We start from the raw sequence: 23,174 nt of genomic DNA on the forward strand, positions 1-23,174 counted from the left end.
CACTGAACTTTTCAAACCCCCTGTGCCAATATTCATCTTCATTTAGAACCCATCTTTCCCTCTTTACTGAGCTTTTGCAGCAAAGACATAATTTTCCTATCAACTTGCAGTCAATTATGCTGACAGTTTGACATGAATATTGTACGTACACAAAAATAATTTGCAAAACAGCTTTTTCAATTGTTAGACTTAGCAGTCATTTCCATCACACATAATCTTCTTTGACGTGTGTAATTCCACAAGCTATCCTTCCGGGAAGAATATGCATCCCTTCGTATCACAGCAGCTTGAATAAATAGCATTTTACATACCTGTGGTGCTGCAAAGATTTTGTGAGAAAGATATTATTGCACAGCTTCATTTTCATCCTGTTTTCTTTTCTATTGTATTGCTAGCAGAAGCTGAGGGACTCATTATCTTTCCCTTGCAAAGCAAGCAAAAATTTTATTCTTCCAAGCTACAAGTGCTTACATTGCAAGAAATTCCTGTAAGGTGCAGGAAATGCACAGAGAGTTACGGCATCTTGATCAGACTCCCCCCAACTCATGTTTGGCCAGGTTCTGACACTCCAACAGCGGAGAAGCATGTGGCTGTGACGAAACACATTTTCCACAAATCTGCTATGCAGACCAATGCTCCGTTTGATTTCCTTATCCCCGTTACAGCCTGCTCACACCTATGGATGTCCAGCTATGCCATTTAGCGAGAAGGGCTTCAGAAGGCACCCAGGAAGCAAAAAGCAGACAACAGATTATTTATGTGCATGATTTCAAGGGTCATGGAGCCCCATTCTCTGCACGTATACCCTTTCAAACCTCAAAATAAATCTATTTTAATTAAGTTTCAAGAAAAACCACTTTACCAGCTTTCGGCATCCGAGTCACATTCTGTAGGTACTCTCCACTCTTATACAGATTCAAGACTCTCTCTAGCTGAGCAGCCGTCTCATCTATTCCCCAATGAAGTTCTCCTTTAGAAGCGCAGAAAAAGAATGAGTTAGATGAGCAGTAACCTGCACAGGACAAAATGAGGTTGCATTCGAATAAAGCCCCAAGCATCAGAGCCCAGCGGTGCCCCACTCTACAGAGGCGCTGTGATGTGGACGTGAGATCCCTGCCTTACTGCAAACTGGGTTTCATACTGACATGAGCCAGGCACGTCAAGGCTGGCTCATCCACCTGGGAACCCCAGGTCTGCGGGCAGCAAACACTGCGGTGAGCTCCCCACGAGGGACAAACACTAGCCAATATAGGGAACACCAAAGGCTTTGCCTGTTAATTAGCTATAGCCCAGCATCATTAACCTCCACGCTGAACGCACGCAGTGCAAGGTATAAAACCCCTAGAATAACGCACCAAAACCTCTCAAATCAGGGTTACAGGCACGTGCAAATACTCTTGTCCCAAAGACACTACCTACCTGGGTAATTGGTAAAGATCTATGGTAATGCCACTTGCCTGGCTTCTGAGGTATAAAAGCACCACTGGTGCCATTGGCAATGGGGAAATATCCTGGTTTTATCATTAAAATTGCCCTTGCTAGAGACAGGGGTTCCTCCAGATCCCATAAGGAATTGCATTCTGATGCAGTTCACCCCAGTGCTGAGGGGACAGGAGGAAGCAAATACCTCCGTGAAGCCTAGATAAAAATCTCAAAATGGGATTTCTCTGGTATACAGGGACATTCTTGCCTTCTCTTTATGGGGGAAATTTTATCCCAGATAGAAAAACAATCTGGTTCTATTGCAGCGAACACAAAAGCAGCATCCTCCCCACCCCAAACATTATAATTACACTAAAAAAGGAAATACTGGGCATTACCACATTTATTGCGATTACCTGTTGCATTGACTATCTTATCCAGTAATGGTCTCAGTGAAGATGGAGCACTGTGTGGAAGAAGATACGTAAAGAAAAACCTGCAATGGAAAAGTAACCCATATTGAAAAAAACTTACAAAGAGTTTACAAATGTCTGTTAACTACTGAACAACATAAGGAATAAAATTCCTATTGCTTATAAGCCCCTGACCTATTCAGGAAATATAATCATATTCTGTAGTCAAATAAATATATAGCTGAGGCTATTCACACAGCTGTCTAGCATACCTAGACCACGCTGTTACATACAAGGCTGCCTTGTAACTACGTGTAAATGTTCCATTAATACAGAAATTTGCTGTGAAGCCCCATGGATTGTGACTATGTGCAAAACTGTCTGTACTTTAACAAACTAAAAGGATGCCATCAACCCCAGAAGTCTTGGGGGTTTTTTTCAAACCTTGAAAGTGCATAAATCAAATTTCTGCTCATTTCAAATAATTGACTATTGCTTTCTTTTCTGCTTTCTTAGACTGTCGAATGAATTGCCAGAAGCAATTCAGCTTCTGGCTGAATTTATATTTCAAAATTCAAAATACAGCAACCTTCCTCTATTGTTGTAATGCCACTGCAATTCAGAATGTCTCCTCTGTTCTCCTAGTTTATGTTAAACTCCAAATGCATTCACGTAGATACTCAGTGATGGATTCTCCATTTTAACACTTTTAATTACAAAACAAAAAACCATATGACTTTAAACTAAACTTCGTTTTCACAACGTTCCTTTAAATTTTTATTACTCTGCCAGTATTACTACCTATTGCAAATTCAGTGTCATAGCAACCTAAGATGGAGATGGACAGTGCAGGATCTGACAGTATAAACAGAACTATCAGACATAAATATTAGGTAATGGACAGAACAGGAACACCATTGGGGAATTGCCCTGCTCTACATCTAACCTGCAAAGCAAAGTAAATGCTTTTTCATATACAGAGACCACATTGTCCAACAGAAATGTCCAGGGACTCATGCTCAGGAGGGAAAGCAGCAGACATCTTACACAAGCACAAAGTAAAAATGTAACTTACTGATAGCAAAAAAATTATCACAGACACACATATTGTTGAGCTGACATATCTTACTTACACAACGAATACTTCCTTGAGATTGTAACTCCCTTTTTCACACCTTACAAAAGTAGTACTCCTGATTTTCCCAAGTGGGATTATCCCCAGGTCGGTTTTCTTAGCGATGAGTGTGAAACAGCCAATATAAATACATCCAGAAATCTAAAGAGCAGCATACTATTTGTAAAGAATAATCTGTCTGGTAAATATTAGCTCAGGTTTATGCTTAGAGATTATCCATAAATCAGAGTCCAACTGATTGTGAATAGTTATTCTCAAAAATTCAGTAGCTTTGCTAAACGCTGGATGGATTCAAGTCCCATGGTTATTGCTTTTCCCTGACTATAGAAATATATGACTTGTTCTAATGCAAACACCCACATGTGAAATTCTGACACGTATAGACACTGGCGCCTACACAGCTTAATTGCAGTAACATTTGTTATTCATTGATTCCAGGGCCAGTGGCATCCCTTGTGATCTGCATAACACAGATTGTCAGATCCTTTTACATTTGTTCCTACAGCCTCTTTTTCCTCTCTTTTTTCTTTTTGAGAACGATCTGATCTTAATTTAAGATTTGTCAGTGACAGAGAGTTCATCTCAGCCATTGGTTAATAGTTCAAAATATTAATTACCCTTACTTTTAAAACTGTCCAGTGCTTTGAAAACTGTTCCTCCAAACATTTGGAGGAAAACCCTTAGACACGCACTTGTGACAGAAGGTAACCATCTGAAAGTCAAGATGGGCCAGTCCTTGCATAGTAGAGTTTTTTCCAAAATGTCTCCTCTCCTTTAATTATTTACCTCATAAAGAAACCAGTTAGACAGCCTGATTACGCTTTCAAGGCTAGGGCATGCTATATTTTAAAATTACAAGGGTTTTATGCATTGTTTCATATATTGCTGCTTTTGACTTCTACCTAACAGCACCTGCAGCCCTTTGCCGAGGGCAACCTCTAGCCCTACAGCAACAGGCGCATCCAAGAAAATATGAAATTTAGTAGCCTACCCTAACAAAGAGGGGATTTATAGCCTTCCAAGACAAGTGCACAGGGCTTGGTGTTAATGCCCTAGCATGGGTGGCCACAGCCTACTATAACATGAATCCATGTTGAACAAAACCCCACTGTCTCTATCAAATTTAGGAAAAGCAGGGGCTGAAAACACTGCGGCACTGTGCGTGCATTACACACTGGCGTGCGGTTCAAAGGCAATATTAAGAACCGTAATAGAAAAAGATTGCTTCCTTCAGCGAGACCAGCAACCTGCCGCAAGCCCACCACACCGCAGACATATCCCCACTTATGAGCGAGATGGATGGGTGCCTATTAAAGGTTTCTTAGCCAGACCAGTAAAACGCTCTTAACCAAAAGCCAGCAAGCTAAGCAAGATCTTTAAGCCAAGCAAATGGAAACAGAAAATTTTGCAGGACACACTAAAAACTGCGCTGCACAACTGCAGATGGCTGTCATGTGGCGCAGCCCATTTCAGTGTGGTCAGCTAATGCAACACACATGCTGGTAAGCGCCCTGGGACCAAAGCAGAAGACTCTCTTTGGAGCAGCCTCTCCTCACTGTGGTCTGGCAGGCAGTGAATGGCACGATACTTGAAAAGGAAGTCTAAGAAATGAGCACACCATTACGGCATTGCTTTGAGATCCTCCATCCTCCTATCTGGATCAGACAAGTCGGCCGCCTGCCCCAGCAGTGCCTGTCAGACGGAGTGGTGGCGGCAGGACAGGCACGGCACTGAGCATCCAGCATCCCCAGAAAGCAGCGACATGGCTCCCCCAGCATCCCACACAGACCTCCGAGGCGAGCGACGGCCAACGGCGGAGAGCCGAGACCACAAACACAAAGCCATTGCCCAGAAGGACTCCGCTGTAAATCTTTAAAAACAAATTTGGAAGATGGACATGTCAGCTGAACACTTTCCTCAGCATGGCCGACTGGTCCAGTGCGAGCTGTCATCTACACGTCCCCTGACACAGGCAGGGCATTGGGAACAAGTCCCTCAGCGCCTGCCCACACAGCGATCAGGGGCTGGGAGGGGAGGGGGTGAAAGGGAGCACCCCCTTCTTTAAAAGGTTTGGGATTACACCCCGGGTTGCCAGCCATGGAGGGTGGTCTCGGCAGCCTCCTGGCTGCACTGGGAACTGTTATCCCCCTACCGTGGCAGGCTCCAGCATGGCAGCAAGCACGGAGCCAGAGTGCAGGATGAGAGCTGAGCTCTAACTGTGCCCCTGAAGCCAGCCCTTTGCTCAGCTGGTGGCAGAAAGCACACGATGACCCTTCTGAACTCACAGCAAAGAAAAGCTGTCTGAATCATCTCGCTACAGAGCTTGCAGGCCCCCATCACCACAAGCACCTCTGTTTCACTCCTATTAAAATCTCTATTTGTGTGAAGAATTCAGTAGGTTTCAACAAATGCAACATTAGACTGAGTGGTGAATCACACTCAAAGTATGCAAAACATTTCCAAAGTTATAAATGCTACGTAGTTCCGCAAATAAGACAATTACTCGTGGCTTCATACTCTTGGATAACGGTTCTGAGACAGTATGTACTCATTGATGGGAATAACTATAAAGGATACTGGAGACTTTTGGCCCACTCTTAATTCTCTTTTACATTATCCAATCACGTACCTGTAGGCATTGTAGAGATTCCTTTTTTCGTTCATACTTTGACACCGTCCCTCAACTGAACAGGGCAGGGTGAAGTTCCTCGCGGGGAATTCCATGAAGCAATCACTGTTACTGGTGCAAGAGCTCTCCTCGATGCTGGCATCATCCAGGTCTGTTACCTTCAGTTCCCCATCGACAATCACAAACTGACGAGGGCGAAAATCCAGTAATGTCACAGAGCCAAGAGGAGAGTGAGCCAAATAATGCAAGAGCCGAACTAAGCTGAGACATATCTGAAATGCAAGAACATGGGTACCTCGTGTTATTTTCTCAGTGCAAAGTATGTAAATGAAGCCACTTTAGCTGAAGATGTATTCATAAATATATGACTTTATATAAGCATCATAACTTATCCTCAAAACTGAACATTGCAACAAAGGTATTTTTCACAGGATTAACATAGCGGATTGTAAAACCCTTAGAGACTTGAAACAAAAATAAGCTTCTTTACCAGTGCTTTCCCACACTATTCTTGAAGCAGGGCTTATTGTTGCTATTCTTACTTTTAATAGAAATAAAAGCATTAACTTTTAATAACACATTACGCACAGGCCTTGACCACGCAGCCTGATTCTGCTCTTTTACAAACGCCAGGTCTGGAAATTTTGGCTGGATTGCCCTGCACCCATGCCTGGGGCTCCAACTACAGACAGCGTCTGCACTGCCTCCATACTGATCCTGCCATTTGACTGCTTTTATATTTTTTTTCCACTGGTTCCTATGTTTGCCTTTTTCCAGGAGAGAAGGAAGCACTTCCACAGCTCCACCGTAACTCTTCACTATGCCTCAGGGTAAGCGCATATGTCCCACTGCCTTGGTGGGCTCTCATGTGCCTCTGTGAGGCTGCGCTGATGCTGCACTTTTCAACTGCACATTAGGAACCTGAGTAACTACTACTAGACAGCAAACTTGGCGAACATCGATCGCAGCCCCCTTGGCAAAGCACTGTTTTCAATTCCTGCATTCCTTCAGAGTCCACTATGTAACACGTTAATGCAAAAACATAGAAATAATATGAACAGTTAAATACTGGAATTTTTATTCTATGTATTAAATTAATAACAGGTCTTATTAGTCTAGCAAGCTTTTTATTGTTTATATATAAACTTTGTTTTCTGTTAAAATAAACTGTTAGGGCCAGGTGCATTGAAGCAGTCAAATCCAAATTCAGTCTCAGGGCATAAACGATATACTCAGGAGAGCACCTTAAAGCGTCCTTCGTAAGAAAGCCAAGCACATCTGAAGTCAGCCCTCACAGACCCTTCACCTGTGGGACATTTGGGGCTATCTCACACTTCTATAATTGTTCTCCTGCCTGGCCAGACTAGAACATTCTTATCCTGCTTACAGGCTACCACAGCTGACATGGAGAAGGCTGTAGGTGTAGATGAACACAGGTCTGGTTACGGGACCAGGCCTGATCCCCATTTCCTCCCTCTGGAAAGACGCAGGATTCATGCACGTGCCATCCTGCAGTACACTGTATATAAAAGGCACATCCAGCCCAAACTAACACGTAATCAATACACCTATCAAATGCCAACAAATCCAGAATTTAGCTTGAATAAAACCACAGTTCGTCATCTGAAATTATTGTCTTTTCTCAAACACCAAAAAGCCCCTGCTCCCGCACAGGCAGCCTCCGTGACCGACCCTGCCAGGCTGATGCCCTGTGGACCTGCAGGTGCCCCGTGTGACAACACAGGTGAAGGCTTTGCTCTGTGCCACACGCTGCTGCTGGGCACAGCACTGCTGATCTGGGCAGCAAGCTTACCGCCCAGTCCTTCAGCAAGAGGAAATCATTACTTGTAGGAATAACACCATATAGTTATGCAGCCATTTTCAGGACTGGACCACAAATAAGTCTCATGCATCAAGAAGACGTGGCTCTTCTCTCATCCTTCTTCCCTATGTTAGTTGCATCCTAGACAAGCTAACGAGCACGATGTTATCCAGGACTTCATTACAGAGGTCACAAGAATGTTTCATCTGTAATTCCACCTCAGTGGTTCAGCTCAGCACCTTCATCTAATTCTCCAATTGCTCCCTTAGAAATATCCATGCTGGAAGAAAACTTCCCTGTTCATTGCCCATAATCTAACACATCTCTTGGTCATTTACTTTGCACATAAATGCCGTCATAGTCTGTTATCTGCATTCCCCAAATGAGACGAGCCGAAGACAGGGCCTGTATTTCAGGAGCCATGACGAATGCCTCTACCGCTTATTAAGACCATACTTCTTTCAGGAAAAGGGAGCTGAAGCTTAGTGCAGGAACACACTTGCTCCATCTGTATAAGTAAAATAAACTCTGCCAGGGAACATTCCTGGGCACAGAAACTTAATCCCACGTGCACGCTTGCTAGCACAGCCTCTGGCCCCGGTCTGACCAGGACCAAGGCTGGTCCCTGGCACGGTCCCCAGGCACGATCCGGAAGGCGGCGCGGCCCAGGGACTGTTTCTGACGGGCACCCTGCGTGCAGCCGGCCCTCGGAGCGCGCAGGAGCTCAGCGGCACAGACGTGGGCTGCACCTCCCCGGTTCCTCCCCAAGATCAGTCAGGCACACTTTTAGTTTTCCGGTACAGATGTAGCCATGCAATCCAAAGTGTTTTAGATGAAGACTGCTTCTGCCTTGGAACATCTCAGGGAGTTAACCTCAGCTGACGACACATCCCAATAGACACTGAGCGAGGCAGCGCTGTCTTGATCAAAGCATTGCTGCAGTCTGGCTTCATTTTGGACAAATTAAGTGTGACCTTCGTGCTCCTGGTAAATTGCCAACGCAGTGGACAACCCGGGTCTGAGATTTGTGTACATTTATTGCACTCTTCCCCCAATAAAAGACAAGCAGAGCAGGAAGCAGTAGAAAACAATTATAAAACCAAGCTACGATAAGGATCAGGACAGAAATGTAACATCCTTCTATTGTTTAAACCCCAGTTGCAGAACACAATGCTCAACATCAAAAATCCTAGGCCTCAAGCTTTAAAAAGTAAGAAATGTTTGAAGATATCATGTAAAAAGCATATAACCAGCTACAAGCAGATAACATCAACAGACAAAATAGCAACATATCTTAAACACTGCAGAAAGGGAGCGCTAAATGTTGTTTCTAGACTAAAATGTAATCACATGCAAAGCAAACGTTTAACAAACGTGAATTGCACTCCATAGCACATAACCCCTGCTTCATGTTTGATGTTATTTCACATTCATCGCTCTCTGAAAAGCCCTTTTAAAAGAGTTGTTACTCACTCGAAACCTTTCTTCCCAGGAAGTCTGCAAAAGCTGAATCATCTCTAAGGGTGAGCCTAGTTCAGTGATGGTCGTCAGTGTGTCTGGGATGTCATTGCTATCTTGGTAGCAATAGCCGTAGAGCTGAAAAAAATCACAACCAGGCAATATCAGTGCAACGTATCTTTGCACACTTTTACATTTCTCTGTGGATGAGGTGCAAAGAAAGCATCTCTTACAAGGCGCTGAACACTATATATTATATCGCCTTGAAGCCACTGCCCAAAAGCTTTTGTGTCCTCTCATTTGAGGATCTTTCCCTTGAGACACCCCAATTAGCTAGAAAAGTCTCTTGTGGGCACCATGCAGCACAACACCAGTGAAGAGTCCCCTCCATACAGGATCTCATCTCTATTAATGCTGCATTGGGTTTGCATGGCAAGGTTTGGTAGTAGGGGAACTACAGAGCTGGCTTCTGTGAGAAGCTGCTAGAAGCCTCCCCTACGTCTGATGGAGCCAATGCCAGCCAGCTCCAAGACGGACCCACTGCTGGCCAAGGCTGAGCCCATCAGTGACAGTGGTAGCACCTCTGGGGTAATGTATTTAGGAAGGTGGAAAACCCCCTGAGCAACGGCAGCTTCAGCCAGAGAGAGGAGTGAGAATATGTGAGAGCAACAACTCTGAAGACACCGAGGTGGGTGCAGAAGGAGCTAATAAATGAAATTAATTTTTCCTCAACTCATCTGTTTTGCCCGTGATGCTAATTGCTGAGTGATCCCCCTGTCCTTATCTCCACCCACTAACCTCTCAATGTATCTTCTCTCCCCTGTCCAGCCGAGGAGAGAAGCGACAGAGCGGCTTTGGTGGGCACCTGGTGTCCAGCCAGGGTCAACCCACCACAAATGTTTAAGAAAAATAAAATTAAAATATCCATGAATGTAGAAACTTAATTGTATCTGAGGAAAATTAGTTTAGCCTATGCAACACATGGCTACATAAGACTGATTTTCTGCTTAAAAGACATCACAAAATAGCTTTAATGACGTTTCCCATAGGACTACTGTTTGTGCATTGAATGGCAATGTGACACGGCAGCTTGAAAAGCGATGGAAATGCCAAAACTTATCTTTGCCCAGCCAGAAATTGCCTTTTGCTATACTTGATGGACTTCTGTGTGCAGTTATCGGTAAGAAGGACAAATACTCCAAAATATTAGCTGCCAGTAGCCTCTTCAACTTAAAAGCATTTAAATGGCAATTTCAGCTATGCTTTTGCAGCTTCTTGTATTTGCTTTCCATTTGAGTGATTAATTTTCACTTGCACAAATAATCGCACAAGAAGAACATTTAAAGACTGCGGAGGAGAGATGTCTTGCTTTATATGGAGCAGGACAATGTCTGACAGGGTGGAGGGGACAGACTTTTACAAACTCCCTGCCAAGCCCTGGCAGAGAGGCAGTTAAATGAGCCTGATAAGGATCTGATTGCAACTTTCCAGCCAGAACAGCATGCACATGAAATAAAATGAAATGTAATCTCTGCCCTCAGTCAAATAAACCATACAGTAAAAGGGGTCTGTGTGAAAATGCAGCATTAAAAAAATGCCCTGCTGCTATTCCTCCGCTGCCTCCTCTACTGCCGCGAGCAGATTCGAGTATCAGGCACATTCTTACGGCTTGTGACCCTCCCAGACAGAAAAGCAAAGACCACACTAAAGTCAGCAAATACAGGATTTTGTTATGAACCACTCTGCTAGCTCTGACTCTAGCTGCCTACTTTTAAGGGAAAAAAGGGTGCCAAAAAATGTAAAACTAGTAAACGATTTTCCTTTTCAGTGTACAAATGGCGCTGTATTTCAAAACAGCTGCTTAAACACAGACATTAACCTAAGCAAAGAGCGAGAAGATTTTATTTTAAAACATGTCGAAAAGATTTTGGCATCGATGCACAACAGTGAATTTGTGATAGATGCCAACACAACATTTGAAATAGGAAAAGAGACCTTTCTCTTTACTGCCACAACCATAACAAAGACTGCAACAGCAATCGCTTCTTAATCTAGAGCCATTCAGACCAGACTTGGGTTTGTTCCTTATCTTTTGTGACACCATTTTTGTGCAGCTTATTGACAGGAGTTAAATCTTTGTATGCTACAAACTATCTTAAGAGGATTGCAGCAGCACAATTCTGTTTAAGCCTTCTGAACTAACAAAAAACAAAATTAAATAAAAATATTTAATACAATGTATACCTTTTCTCAGAGACAAACTGGATTCTGCAGTTCCTATTACCAGGTATTTCACATATCTCGTGTGTGAGGGCAGACTAAGAAGGCAGGACAGAGCTTGGCAGGTTTGAAAACCCCCCAGTTCTGAGTGTTAAAATCTAACATCTGTTTGTGCATCATCTGCAGAGTTCAGCTCTTGTCTTTAGCACAGTAACACTATCCATTGGGGGAAAAGCCGTAAGGGAAATTAGCCAGCAATCTAGACTGGGAAATGACAGTATCACGGTAACTGTTGGTTCACAGTAACACTGAACAGACAAAAAGGTATCAGTCTTCATTAGACAGTCTCAACATTTGTGAAAACCATTCCAGGAATAGAAATACAGACGACAAAAAACAAGTACACAGTCATTTGATTATAAAAACATACTACATACATATCTGCACACACAAAATACTGGGAAATTAGACTTACTATGTATTTATGTGCACATGAACACATAAGTAGAAATTACTTACAATATTGATTTGTGTCTATTTTATCTCAATCCATGAATGCCAATAGCAATAATAATGATTTAATTTCTTCTCAGAGAGCTGGAACTTTGCTCATAAGTAATTCTTTCATCTTAGTATCCAATTTGTACCTTGGCAAAAGTCTTCACTGCCCTGAATATCTGAGTATTCGGTGTATATTTTACTATATTAATACCCACTTAATCACTTCAGTCATTGTGGAAGCTTAAATGACCTGATCCAGTTTTGGTTTCATACTTAAATTGCTCTTTATTCTCACAAGAAAATTTTCTTGCAAGAGTACTGCTGAACTTAATCAATCTTACAGGCTGAAAAACACAGTACTGAGTAAGTTAGTGCAGCTCTAACTCAAAAAATATATAATCTAACCTGAACTCTTTATTGCTTTTACTTAAGTGAAAGCTCTCCAGATGCAGTGTTATTACATAATTATATAGAGTTATAAAAGCACAGAAGTCTGAGATATAAAGGATTTATTGGGCCGCATTTATACTTTTCTAAATGAACTCCTGAAACTAAATGCAAAAATGCACATGTAATTACACAGCCATATTTGTACATGCAATTACCATGATTACAAACTGGGCAAGTCCCAACAGCCAGTTAAGCATCTAAAATGGTTATATTCATCCCCTCCTGATGAACCGCCACCCAGCATACAGATGTTACAAAATACAGAATATATATAGATGCAAAATATTACAAGACAGTAATTCTTAGGCCTTTCATTTAAGAGGCTTATTAAGACACAGAAACAAGTACAGAGGTACTGCCCAAAATACTTCCTTTTTTCCTTCCTTTTGTTTTTGTCCAATCCATTTTAAGGTCTGAAATGAGACAAAATGGTTTGTATTCCCAGACAGTGAAGTAAGAAACAGATAGCTGGATGCATACAATAACAAGAAAAATAACCACACGGGGAAACTGAATATAGCTGGAAGCAAAAGATGAGCCAAAATATCTCCTCTATCTGAAATTCTATTAGGTCGGACATCATTCTCAGTGTTGCAAAGCTACACTTTAGACATATTCAAGCGTGATGGTTTTCATACGCCTTTTCAGCATGGTTCCAATTAAATGAATGGAAAGAAATACAATCCCACATCTTTTTGCTATCTCGAGTCACTGCATTTAAATGCCACCCCAATATATTTTTGTGTAGAACCTAATAGCAAACAGTCACAATATCAGGCTGTCTTTCTGTCTGTTTAGAAGAACGTATGCCAGATATGAAATGTTGGTCTGTTCTCACATTGTGTGCCGTAATTCATTTCTAGTAGCCCTGTTTACCGAATCCTTGCCTCAGTGTTTGGATTTTCTCGGTCATAAAGGCTCGGTCCTGCAATAGTCTTTAAGCACCCAAAACTCCCACTGACTTCAGGAGTGTTTAGGCACGCTGGGCACACAGGGTCAGCCCCCACAAGCATTTATATCGCATTGTAGGCGCCCACGTCCCTACAGCCGGTCAGTTCACCTCCCTTTACAATTCCCTTTTACTACAAATTACGGGGACAGAGGTGCCCCTTTCAGAGAAGCTGGTGCAGCGGGGGGAGGGCGAAAGCAGAGGTCAGCCCCTACACAAAAGCAGACAAGCTTGCTGAATAAAAACACAAAATAAAGGAGCTTATTAAGCTGTCATCAGCAGGGTAAGTCTGTGCAAACAACGAGCCCTCCTGCATTAGCGCAGGCACCCTAGCTGGATTTTCAGAAAAATAAATGTCAAGCCAGAACCTCCATTGAAGTGTTACATTTCACCTATAGAGACTGCTCAGTCGGGACCAGCAGGACTGGCCACCATGGCCAGCCAGGGCCAGTAGGACTGGCCATGTCCCGCCAGGGCTCCAGCCCCCGGCTCGGCTCTGCCAGGCAGTGCCAGGATCGCTGCCCTGGCGACCGGGGGGGGGCAAAACGCCCCTCTACAGGTCATCTGAGCTCCCTAAGAACTACAACACATCGTGAATCTCTGCCTTGCTAGTTCTTAGCCCTTCATGTTCACGGTCTTTAGGTTTTCTCTACATCCACTAAAGCTAGAAATTTCCCCGTTTTCTTTAATGAATGTGAAATTTCCATGAGTCCCAGAGCGGGAACTTGGAGAACACTATTACCAGCTGTAATATAAGTGACAGGCTCAACTGCATTACACCAAACATAATTTCTAGAAATCTAATTCTCTTTTATCTTAAGTTGGCCTTGCCCAAACTTACTACAGTAAGGCCTAAACAGTGCCCACAACAGAAAAGCGAAGCTAAAAAAAATATGACTAATCTCACTGTTATGATGAGCAACAGTAGTCACTACTTGCCATGGCCTTTCTTTTCAAAAATACATGGACCCGGGGTTACCTAATCAAAACTGGTTTGTGTCAAGATTTATTTTGTAGTGACTGGGTGCCGAGGGGAAATAAAAAGCTCCCACTGACACGGATAGCCATTTGATGAGCCATTCATTTGAGCTGCTATGTGTCAAAACGAGAACAGCACATTCTAGAAGCTCTTGCTCCTTTACTGCTATCAAAGTGAACGTAGTATTTTTTATTCAACCAGTTCTTGGATTCACCTTTCATTCCTGGAGCACTGGGATAATTCCCTGCAAGAGCAGGAACTCCCAGCAGTGCCTGATACAGCCAGGATTTACCAATATATGACTGGAGATGTTCACGTCGCTGTAAGATCTATTTATGCCTTGGGTTTTAAGTACTTCCCTTCCTTGCTGATGGTATATGCATATATAAAGACACACAAGCACATATATGTGTATAGATGACATATATATGTAAATGTGTTTCTATATATAATGTATACGCTATATTTGTACCTATATTTTTATGTTTTATACATATTTTAAAATATATTTTGAAATATTTTTATATATATTGCCACACCTACTCAGCCCAAAAGCATCTGCAAACCTGTAGCATGCATCTCCCTGGAGAAAGGATGAGTTCCCTGAAAGGCCTAAACTTAATGAATACTGATCCAATATCAACCTTCCTGCTACAGGATACATAGAGATGTTGCATTAGAAGTGAATTGATTTTCCTCACTGAAATCCAGCAATCAAGCCCTGCCAAGGGCACAGCTTCACTGGAAACAGACTTTCATAGAGGGCATCCCCAGCACCACACAGAACCTTTTAAGAGTGGGACCAAAACTGTACGCTGACAGCTGTGAGGCAGGATTTCCTCTCCTGCTGGATATGGGAATCAAGAGCAAGCAGTGGGCAATTCAAACGTTAACCTCTAAATTCACAGCTCTGCCTAGGGTTTTATTTATAAACATATTCTAATGATGAGCAGTAAACTCCAGAAGAGCTAAAAGGTACAAGAATCTCATACCTGGCACTGTTACTAAACATGGAAGTTCATTAACAGAAAAATTGGAATTTATTATTTAGAAACACACACACATATATATATATATAACCTTATCTGTTGGCATATCCACGGATATGTCCATACATTTTATATGAAGTGTGTGTATACCTATGCATATACATACCATACCTGCTGTTCTGACACATATTATGTCAGCTATAATCTTATGATTTAGTAACATTATCTCCCTCTTACTCTCCCTGCTTTCCTTACGCTCTGGAGTGGAAAATTCTTCTACTAAAAACATTTACAACACTTTGAGTTTGCATTGCACTGCACAAGCTCAAGGCCCAACCCTGCAAATATTTGGTCACACAAGTAGCCTACTCTCGTAAAGCCTTCCAGTGGAGACAAATAGATCATACAACCATGATTTCCATGGAAAAGGGCTGATACCACTGAAGGCACAGTTCATTCTCTTGTAAATAGCCAGATCAGAATCTCCCCTGACCTCCATCCACAGCCACTGCATTCAGTTCCACCGCACTGCAAGTTTAACCCTTCGTTATGACATGATTTTGCATTACAAAACTATCAAATAACCTCTGTGCATTGCATGTTTGGAAAAGCTCGACTTGGATTCATTCGACCTGTCTGTATAATTCTTCTTTCTTAGGTATCCGAGTCATATCACTTTGTACTTTATTGTGGCGAGCTCTAAAATAAGCTTGGAGTCTATCTGCAGCTACATTGTCCGAGAAAAAAGCAACTCCTTCCAAACTATGTTCTTCCAAATTTGGCCTAAAATATAAAATACCCATGTCTGGTGTCTACTACCTAAACTGAGACATTCAGCTGAGTGACAAAAGCAAATTCCTTTAAAATTAGTTTAGAGTCAATACTAGTATTAGCATAGTGCCTGTGAGAACTTCTTGTCAGGTTTTTCATGGCCATCACAGAAATGAAAAATTGCAATGGGAGTTAGATGCCACGAGGCACCTACCTGAACCATCAGATGACTGTGTTGGCACAAAAATCCCTGAAAAAGACCTTTAAAAAACCCAGCTTGCATATCTGACACAGACACTTCATAAAGCTGGGGCCCAACACCTCCAAGCATGGCCCCAGCTCACACCTCAGTCCACCAACTTTCTCTGCGTCCATGCAGCAAGCAGAGGGCTGGAGGAGCAGAGCTCTGACAGCCTTGGCATGCCCTTCCAGGGGGTCATCTCGGGGGCCCTTGGCCCACCACCACAGCCCCACCTGCCCTTGCCAGAATATGGCTGCAACCAGAAAACTGAGCACGTACAAAAGGGCACAGAGCGAGCAGAATGGAGTATTTCAGTTGGAAGGGACCTACAACGCTCATCTAGTCCAGCTTCCTGATCACTTCAGGGCTCACACCAAAAATTAAAGCCTGTTATTAAGGGCACTGTCCAAACGCCTTTTGAACACTGATGGGCTTGAGGCATTGACCACTTCTCTAGGAAGCCTGTCCCAGTGTTTGACCACCCTCTCAGTAAAGAAATGCTTCCTAATGTCTGAACCTCCCCTGGGACAGCTTTGAACCATTCCCATGCATCCTATCACTGGATACCAGCACGAGGAGGTACACCCCACACTCGGGGTTGAGGGAGTGGGGAGTGAAAGGACAGCCTCTAAAAACCACATGTTTTCCCTTGCAATTCTGCCCCAGCCGCAACTAATTTCCAGGAGAGGATACTGATGTGGTAGAGTGGCCTTGTTCGTTCACTGTCACTCCTGTGGAAAAAGGCAAGCAGCAAAGGAGAACTTGACCTTGCCCACAGCATCCTGTGGTGACCAGTGATCTCCCCAAGCCGCTGCCCAGAACGAGCAGTGCTGGGCTCCCCTGAAGGAAACCGGATGAGGTTGCAAGTCATCAGCTCTCATAAAGGAGGCAGAAATTCAAACCAGAGTTTTCTGGAATTATTTACATGGCACATAAAACTGAGAAGCAATCATAGAAATCATTCAACAAATGATTGGGATTAGTTTTATGAATGCCGCTTTCAAAAGAACGGACAATGTAGCCCTTTTAACTTACGTGATGGCACGTGCCTTATGGAAAGCTGTTCCTGCCAACAGCTTTGCAAGTTGAACACCCTCTACCATCCCGTGCAATTCAATGGGAAAAAACTCACTCACTTGGTGAGTTCAGTGTCAAGATGTACAGCTTGCCTTCCAGTGACACGAACGGTTAGACTGGGTTTGCAATTGTATCAGCTCTGCGCTTGCAGCAGCTCTGAAGTTCTTGTTAACAGATCCTTTCTTCACTCTTAAAAGCGCAGGATAACATCTGGGCCTTTTGGGAAGCAGTCTTGCAATAAAGCAGCACTTTGCATAATTCTTCTTTCCTCGCCAAACCGCATCTGTCTGCTCTCTCTGCCCTTCTCCACTCCACCCGGAGCTCCTTGGGGCTGTGGGGACATCTGTTAGCAGCAGCGAACTGTCTCCACCGAGCCATCAGTAGGTGGCACTGCCTGCTTTATTCTCTCCACCCACACAAATGTCCAGCGTGACACCTTACATCGACCACCACTAACAATTCCGAAGGATACCCAAGCGACTTAGATGCCTTATCTCCTGCAAGGTGCACCTACGGCAATGTCAAGCAGTGGAGTGACCAGGACAAAGAAGCAGCTCCATCACCACTTGCCAAGCAGCAGTGGTGGCAGCTTTTCCACAGGAAGGAGGTGGCCAGCAAGCAGTGTGAACCTGTTCTGCCACTTCAACGGGATTTGGCAGGCTCATCTGCCTGGGACCTGAAGGTCCTCTGATCCTAACGCCAGTTAAACAGGTGGCGTCAGCCTGGTCTTGCACCATGTGTGGTGGCCTCCTTCATCTTTAGCCAACCTGTCCCAAGTGCAGCTCAACTGAGCTACTTTAGAAAAGCCTTAGAAGAAATTCCCAGTCTAAGATGACCCCTGTACTTGCCACGGTCCCCTACCACACATGTGGAATGCATGGCCAGACCCCAGCCAGCCCCAGTCACAGCCTGGAAGGTTAATTCTCATTAGGCACTTGGTTTTGAAAGGTTTGCTCCCAAGAGCTGTGAATCTCTGTTGCCGCATCCAAAATTCAGAATGACAGATTCTCCATGTAGTTACCCACCAGCTGGTGTCAGCAATCCCAGCACTCCTCTCAGGCGAGCAGTTCCCAAAGCTGTCATGGTCAAACTCCAGCCAATTGCAGATCAAGGCTTGTTGTTGGGAATCCTGCACCATTGCCAGCACAAAGAGGATTCAACGCCCACCCGCTGGCAAGAGGGAAGAGGTCCCCGAGTAGCTGGTTTTACTGTAGCTTGGTCTCCCCTTCCCCCCTGCTTTCTGTGAAAACAACAGTGGATCATGCAAGAAGGATGGTAAAGGATCAGAACTTCACAAGTCATATGCTCCCTATGCAAATGTGTTTGCACTGGAAATTAACTGTATACCAGCTTTTTTCAGACTTGGAAAGATGGCCTACTTCCACCTGGAAGAAGCAAACTGTATACAAAGCTTTATAATTTTAATTCCCACATTAAAATTAAAACTGCCATATCCTGCTGGCTATGCATATGTACAGGAAAACAATCAGGGTAAAAGGTCTGTTAATTATCACAAGTAAAGAAAAATCTTCTTTTAAAACAGTTATTTAAAAATACCATGATCAGCTAGCACATCCTAAGTCTGCTGAACCTGTCAAACAGCAAGTGATGTATAATTTTCAATATTATTTTAATCAACTAATTTTCCAAGCAATAAATATTCTCACTGTAATCACAAACATTTAAAACAAATCAGTAACAAACACATTGGAGCTAACTGAATCAATTCATACAGAAACTGCTTTGAGATTGTAACTTGGGTAATGACTCCTTTAGTGTGGATGCTATCTCAGCATCTCATCTGCACATTTTAACTTTACACTAAAGCTACATAAGCCAAATGAAACTGGCTTGCCGGGGCAGTCAGCAAACCTCCAGTTCCGTTAGCAGCTAGTGTCTTCCACTGGCTTCAGACAAAGCCAGCCCTTTTCCTTGAACGAGCTTTTGTGTTTGTTTTTAAGAAGCAGCTTCTTCTCCAATGAATCACTGTGAACTCACACTAGAAGTGCTAATAAACAGCTGTCACAGAAATAAGCTTGCACTTTTCCAAACGCCTGCAATTTCAAATTTTCCCTCCCTTCTCTTCAGCTTCAGCAACCCAAAGGAAGAAAGAACGGCAACACCCTTAATTCTGATACTCCAAGGGCTATAATTACATTATTACAGTAAATCAAACATTGCCTTTGTGTCTTTACAATCGTGCTCATTGTTTGAAATTAACTGCAAATGGTTTGATTTTCTTTTCTTCCTCAAATACGGGCAGGGAGGAATTAAAGCACACTAAATCATTTTCCCCACTAAAATGCACGGAAAGCCAGGATTCAGACAGCAGCATTTGAACTCTGCAAGAAAAGAAACCGCAGCACGGAGGGAAAGGAAGAGATCAGGCACCGCATTTGACACAGAGCGACTGCAAAGCAATTAGCGGGCTGCTAAATCCTCTGTTACCATAAATCAGTGACCCAGTTCCCCCTCTTCCCCAGTGCCCTTCATTATAAAATCAACTTTAATGAACTACCCCTCTCTTCCCCGCTCCAAAGCAAATACATTCCCACTGCAGCCTGCACCTGCCCTTCCCAGCGGCTGCCATGCCAGGGAGCCCCGGGCAACCCTGGTGCGCTGCCCCAGGCTGCGGGGGCAAGGGGGCAATGGCTCGGCACTGGCACGGGCACACGAGTGATGGGCAGAGCATGGAAATAAAAACAGGAGGGCGAGCTGCCTTCGCCTCAGCGTTGGCCAACACGAAACTGCTCTCCCCTTTGCCGGTTTTTCAGCGTTTCTTTTGATAGACTTGGTTGGCCACATCTGCCCGAGCTGACACATCTGGCTCCTTCCCCAGGCGGAGGGCACGGTGGATATGTCAACATGCTGTCTGAAGGCAGTGGTACTTTCTGGAAAGAGCTCTTTTCCCTTCTATCATATACTGCACAATAATCAAGTCTTTTAAAAGGATGGCAAAAAAAAAAAAAAAAAAAAAAAAAAAAAAGCTGATTTTGACAAGAGACAGGCCAGAATGGGAACTGCTGAGACAGTAAAGAACAAGCCTGTTATCTTACAAACTACACTTCAGGCTGTCAGCTGCCAGAGATTTACAGGAAAAACCCCTTTCCTAGGACTGAACCTACACGAAAACTTTATTTCCAGCAAGAGAAACTCACGAACGCGCTCACCCCGAATAGCCCCTGACCGGGGCCGGGGATGCTCCGACGCGGCGGGGCGCGGGGGGACGGCACAGCCCGGGGGGGGGGAGCGGCCGCCCCACGGCCCACGGCGCCCCGCGTCCTGCGTGGCTGTGCCCCGGATGCACGGCCGCCCCCCGCCCCGCGGCGTGGGTAGGCGGGGGAAGCCCCCCCGGCCTCACGGGGCACCGGCCCGGCTCAGCGGGGGGCGGCAGGGGTCCCGCCGGCCTCTGTCGCGGTGCGGGCGGCGGGCGCTCGCCGGTGGCAGCGCCGAGGGAGAAGCACCGGCCGCCTCCGTGCCAAAGCCCCCCCCGGTCCCTCTTCGTGCCCCGGGCTGCCGGCTGTCCGCCAGCCCGCACCGCGGCAGGGTGGCAGGAGGGTGGCATGTCCTTCCAGCTATTTATAGCGGCCGGCTCGTGTTCGGGTATGGCGGCAGGCGCCGGCGGGGGTAAGGAGCAAAGAAGAGGTAAGGGGCGCAGCAGAAAAGCCCCCGGCCTCTGCTGGCCCCGCAGATGCTGCGCCGTGCCTTTGGCATCTGTAGGCAGTGCGGGTCCTGCTGCTCCAGTGAAAGCCGAAGCGGCTGTCAAAAGCCAGCGGAGGGAGGAGATGCTGGCGTTTGAACCGATCTCCTCTGCCTCGGCAGCAAACCCTGGACAGTGATTTCTAAGCCCCGGCCCGGCTTCCGCTGAAAACAAGCTAAAAATCAGTCTTGAGTCGGTAGAGCCTGTCCCCTTTGAGATGTCTCTTTTAAGAGAGACACAATCAATACATTTCGCTCTGCTCGCTGGTGCCCCTTTTCCGCACCGGTTTTAGGACTCCACAGCCCCATCCCCGGCCCATACAGCCGCCCCGAGGTTTTTACAGCCCCCTTTCGAGGTAATGTCGTACCTCGTTTAGCCCTCTCTCGCCCCGCAGTGACCTGGCCCCGTGCGCCTCCAGAATGAAATATGTTAAACAAAAAGGTGGGTGATGTACGGGGGCTTGGGGCTTCTCTGATCTCAGCCAGGCAGCTCTGCCGGGGGCTGGCAGAGCCGGAGGGCAGACAAAAGAAAACGCGGTGACAAAAGTGGAACGAAACTGAAAACATGTTTCTGATTTAAGTGTAATCTATTTTGAAATTGGGTGGCATGTAAATATGAAACCCTAATTAACACGCGGGAATTTTGCCCATGAGAGCATTTTCCCAGCACGGAGGCCGGGTGTTTCTCCTCCCGGCGCTTGTGGAAGCGCCTGCTCATCCTCCAGCTGCTTCAGCCCCGGCCCTCCTCGCCGAGGGACATCCCCCACCTCCCCTTCGCCTCTCCCGCCAGAGTCCACCTGAGATGACGGAACGGGGCAGCGAACCACCGCGGCTCCCCAGGCTTTGAGGCTGCGGTAGCGGTGCTGCAGGCGGCTTGGGCGGCGCGGCCAGCCTGCTGCCGGGGGTCCCCCTGCCCGCACACGCAGGCTGGCTCGGGACCCCTCGCAGACAACGCACCCTCCTTCCATTTCGTGAGGAGTATTGATCCAAATGAATATTTCCAGAGCAGAACACCACGATGGGGAAGAAACGCTAGTGCCTACCAAAACGACCCGCAACTTTAAAAACACGCACACTTCAAGCTCAACCTGGTCAATTCGCTTCCACTGAGCAAGAAAAACAATCTTGGGGGGTGCGGGGGGGGGATCCCCTCAGCGTTTACAACTGTAGGGTGTATTTCCTGCTGTCAGCTCAATCAGTAACGATGGCTGCACCCAAGCCTGGCTTTCCCAATGAGAATTCATCACAGTAACCAAGTTGCAGCTAACATCCTTGCTACCAGCACAGCTTTTTATAGTTTCCTAGATATTGTTCTTCCTACTTATTATAGCTAGACCTGGCACCACAGAGGAAAGATTATGGAAATAAGGAAGGAAGGAAGGCAGGAAGGAAGGATGGTTAATATCTATTTTCTTGTCATGGATAAATCATGACTACCCTTTCTTTGAACAGTATATGAAACTCGAGAGCTTTGATCGTTGGGATCTGAAGTTCTCGTGGGGGAGCTGGTACTCCTGCTGCAGCTGCTGAAGAAGAAACACAAAACTCCTTTACTCCATTCAGTTCAAAAAGCACCTACTGCGAAACCGTCTGGTCTAACGTTCATTTTTTATTCTACTGCAACTGCTCATGCTATGCGAAACGCAATAGGAATTTCCACACCAGCATTTACATCCAAATGGACCCGTTGAGATTCATGCTGATGTGTAACAGTCCTACAATGCAGCCCTTCTGGCAAGTGCCGCGGTGCCGGCGCGCTGACTAACGCGGCTCACACTCGCCCTGCCCCCGTAGGTCACCCAGCGGGCCGCTCCCGCTGCCGGGGTGCCCCTGCCCCCCGGGGCTGCGGGGAGCAGGCGGCGCTGCCATGCGGGACGGCCTGTATTTCCCACGTTTGCGAGTGCTTTTGAATCTCCGAGTCCTTCCTCACCTCAGTATTAATTTTGTTGACGAGGAGGAGCGATGGGACAGCTAACCACCAGGCCGGCCGGAGCAGGGTGCCGGAGCGGCCGGGGGAACGCGACGCACCCCGCACTCCCCCGGCCGTGCCCCGGGCCCGGCGCGCCGCCAGGGCAAGCACTCGGCGGCGGGGGCTGAGCACCGCTGACAGTGCGCGGCTGCGGCGGAAAGCGCCCATCGACGCGCCCCCTGCCTTCCCCGCGGACCCGCGGTAGGGAGGGCAGGCGAGGAGCCGCCGTGCCCGTAGGGACATCGGTGTCACCAGCCGCCGGGCCCCACCGCGCCTCCGCGGGGGGGGGGGGGTGGGGGGGGGGGGGGGCGGGTGGTCAACTCGCCGGGGCTCCGCGGCACGGCCCCGGCCCGCTGCCCTCCCGCGGGGGACCCCACCAACCCGCTTCCCCGTCCGCACCGACAGGTTGCCCGCGGCGGGGCCGAGCCAACGGCGGAAAAGCCGCGCTAC

At 45.9% G+C, this 23,174-nt stretch overlaps 1 protein-coding gene across 1 annotated transcript in view; it reads right to left on the bottom strand.

Moving 5' to 3' along the window:
• The window catches only part of PKDCC (protein kinase domain containing, cytoplasmic), a 37,365-nt gene that overhangs the window by 13,232 nt on the left and 959 nt on the right, over nucleotides 1-23,174 (bottom strand). The window contains 4 exon segments of the mRNA XM_040612123.1: nucleotides 863-970; nucleotides 1,839-1,918; nucleotides 5,600-5,871; nucleotides 8,895-9,017. Of these exon segments, the coding sequence (XP_040468057.1) occupies nucleotides 863-970; nucleotides 1,839-1,918; nucleotides 5,600-5,871; nucleotides 8,895-9,017 (583 nt within the window).

This window comes from Falco naumanni, chromosome 12, assembly GCF_017639655.2.
Source record: "Falco naumanni isolate bFalNau1 chromosome 12, bFalNau1.pat, whole genome shotgun sequence".
Taxonomy (NCBI): domain Eukaryota; kingdom Metazoa; phylum Chordata; class Aves; order Falconiformes; family Falconidae; genus Falco; species Falco naumanni.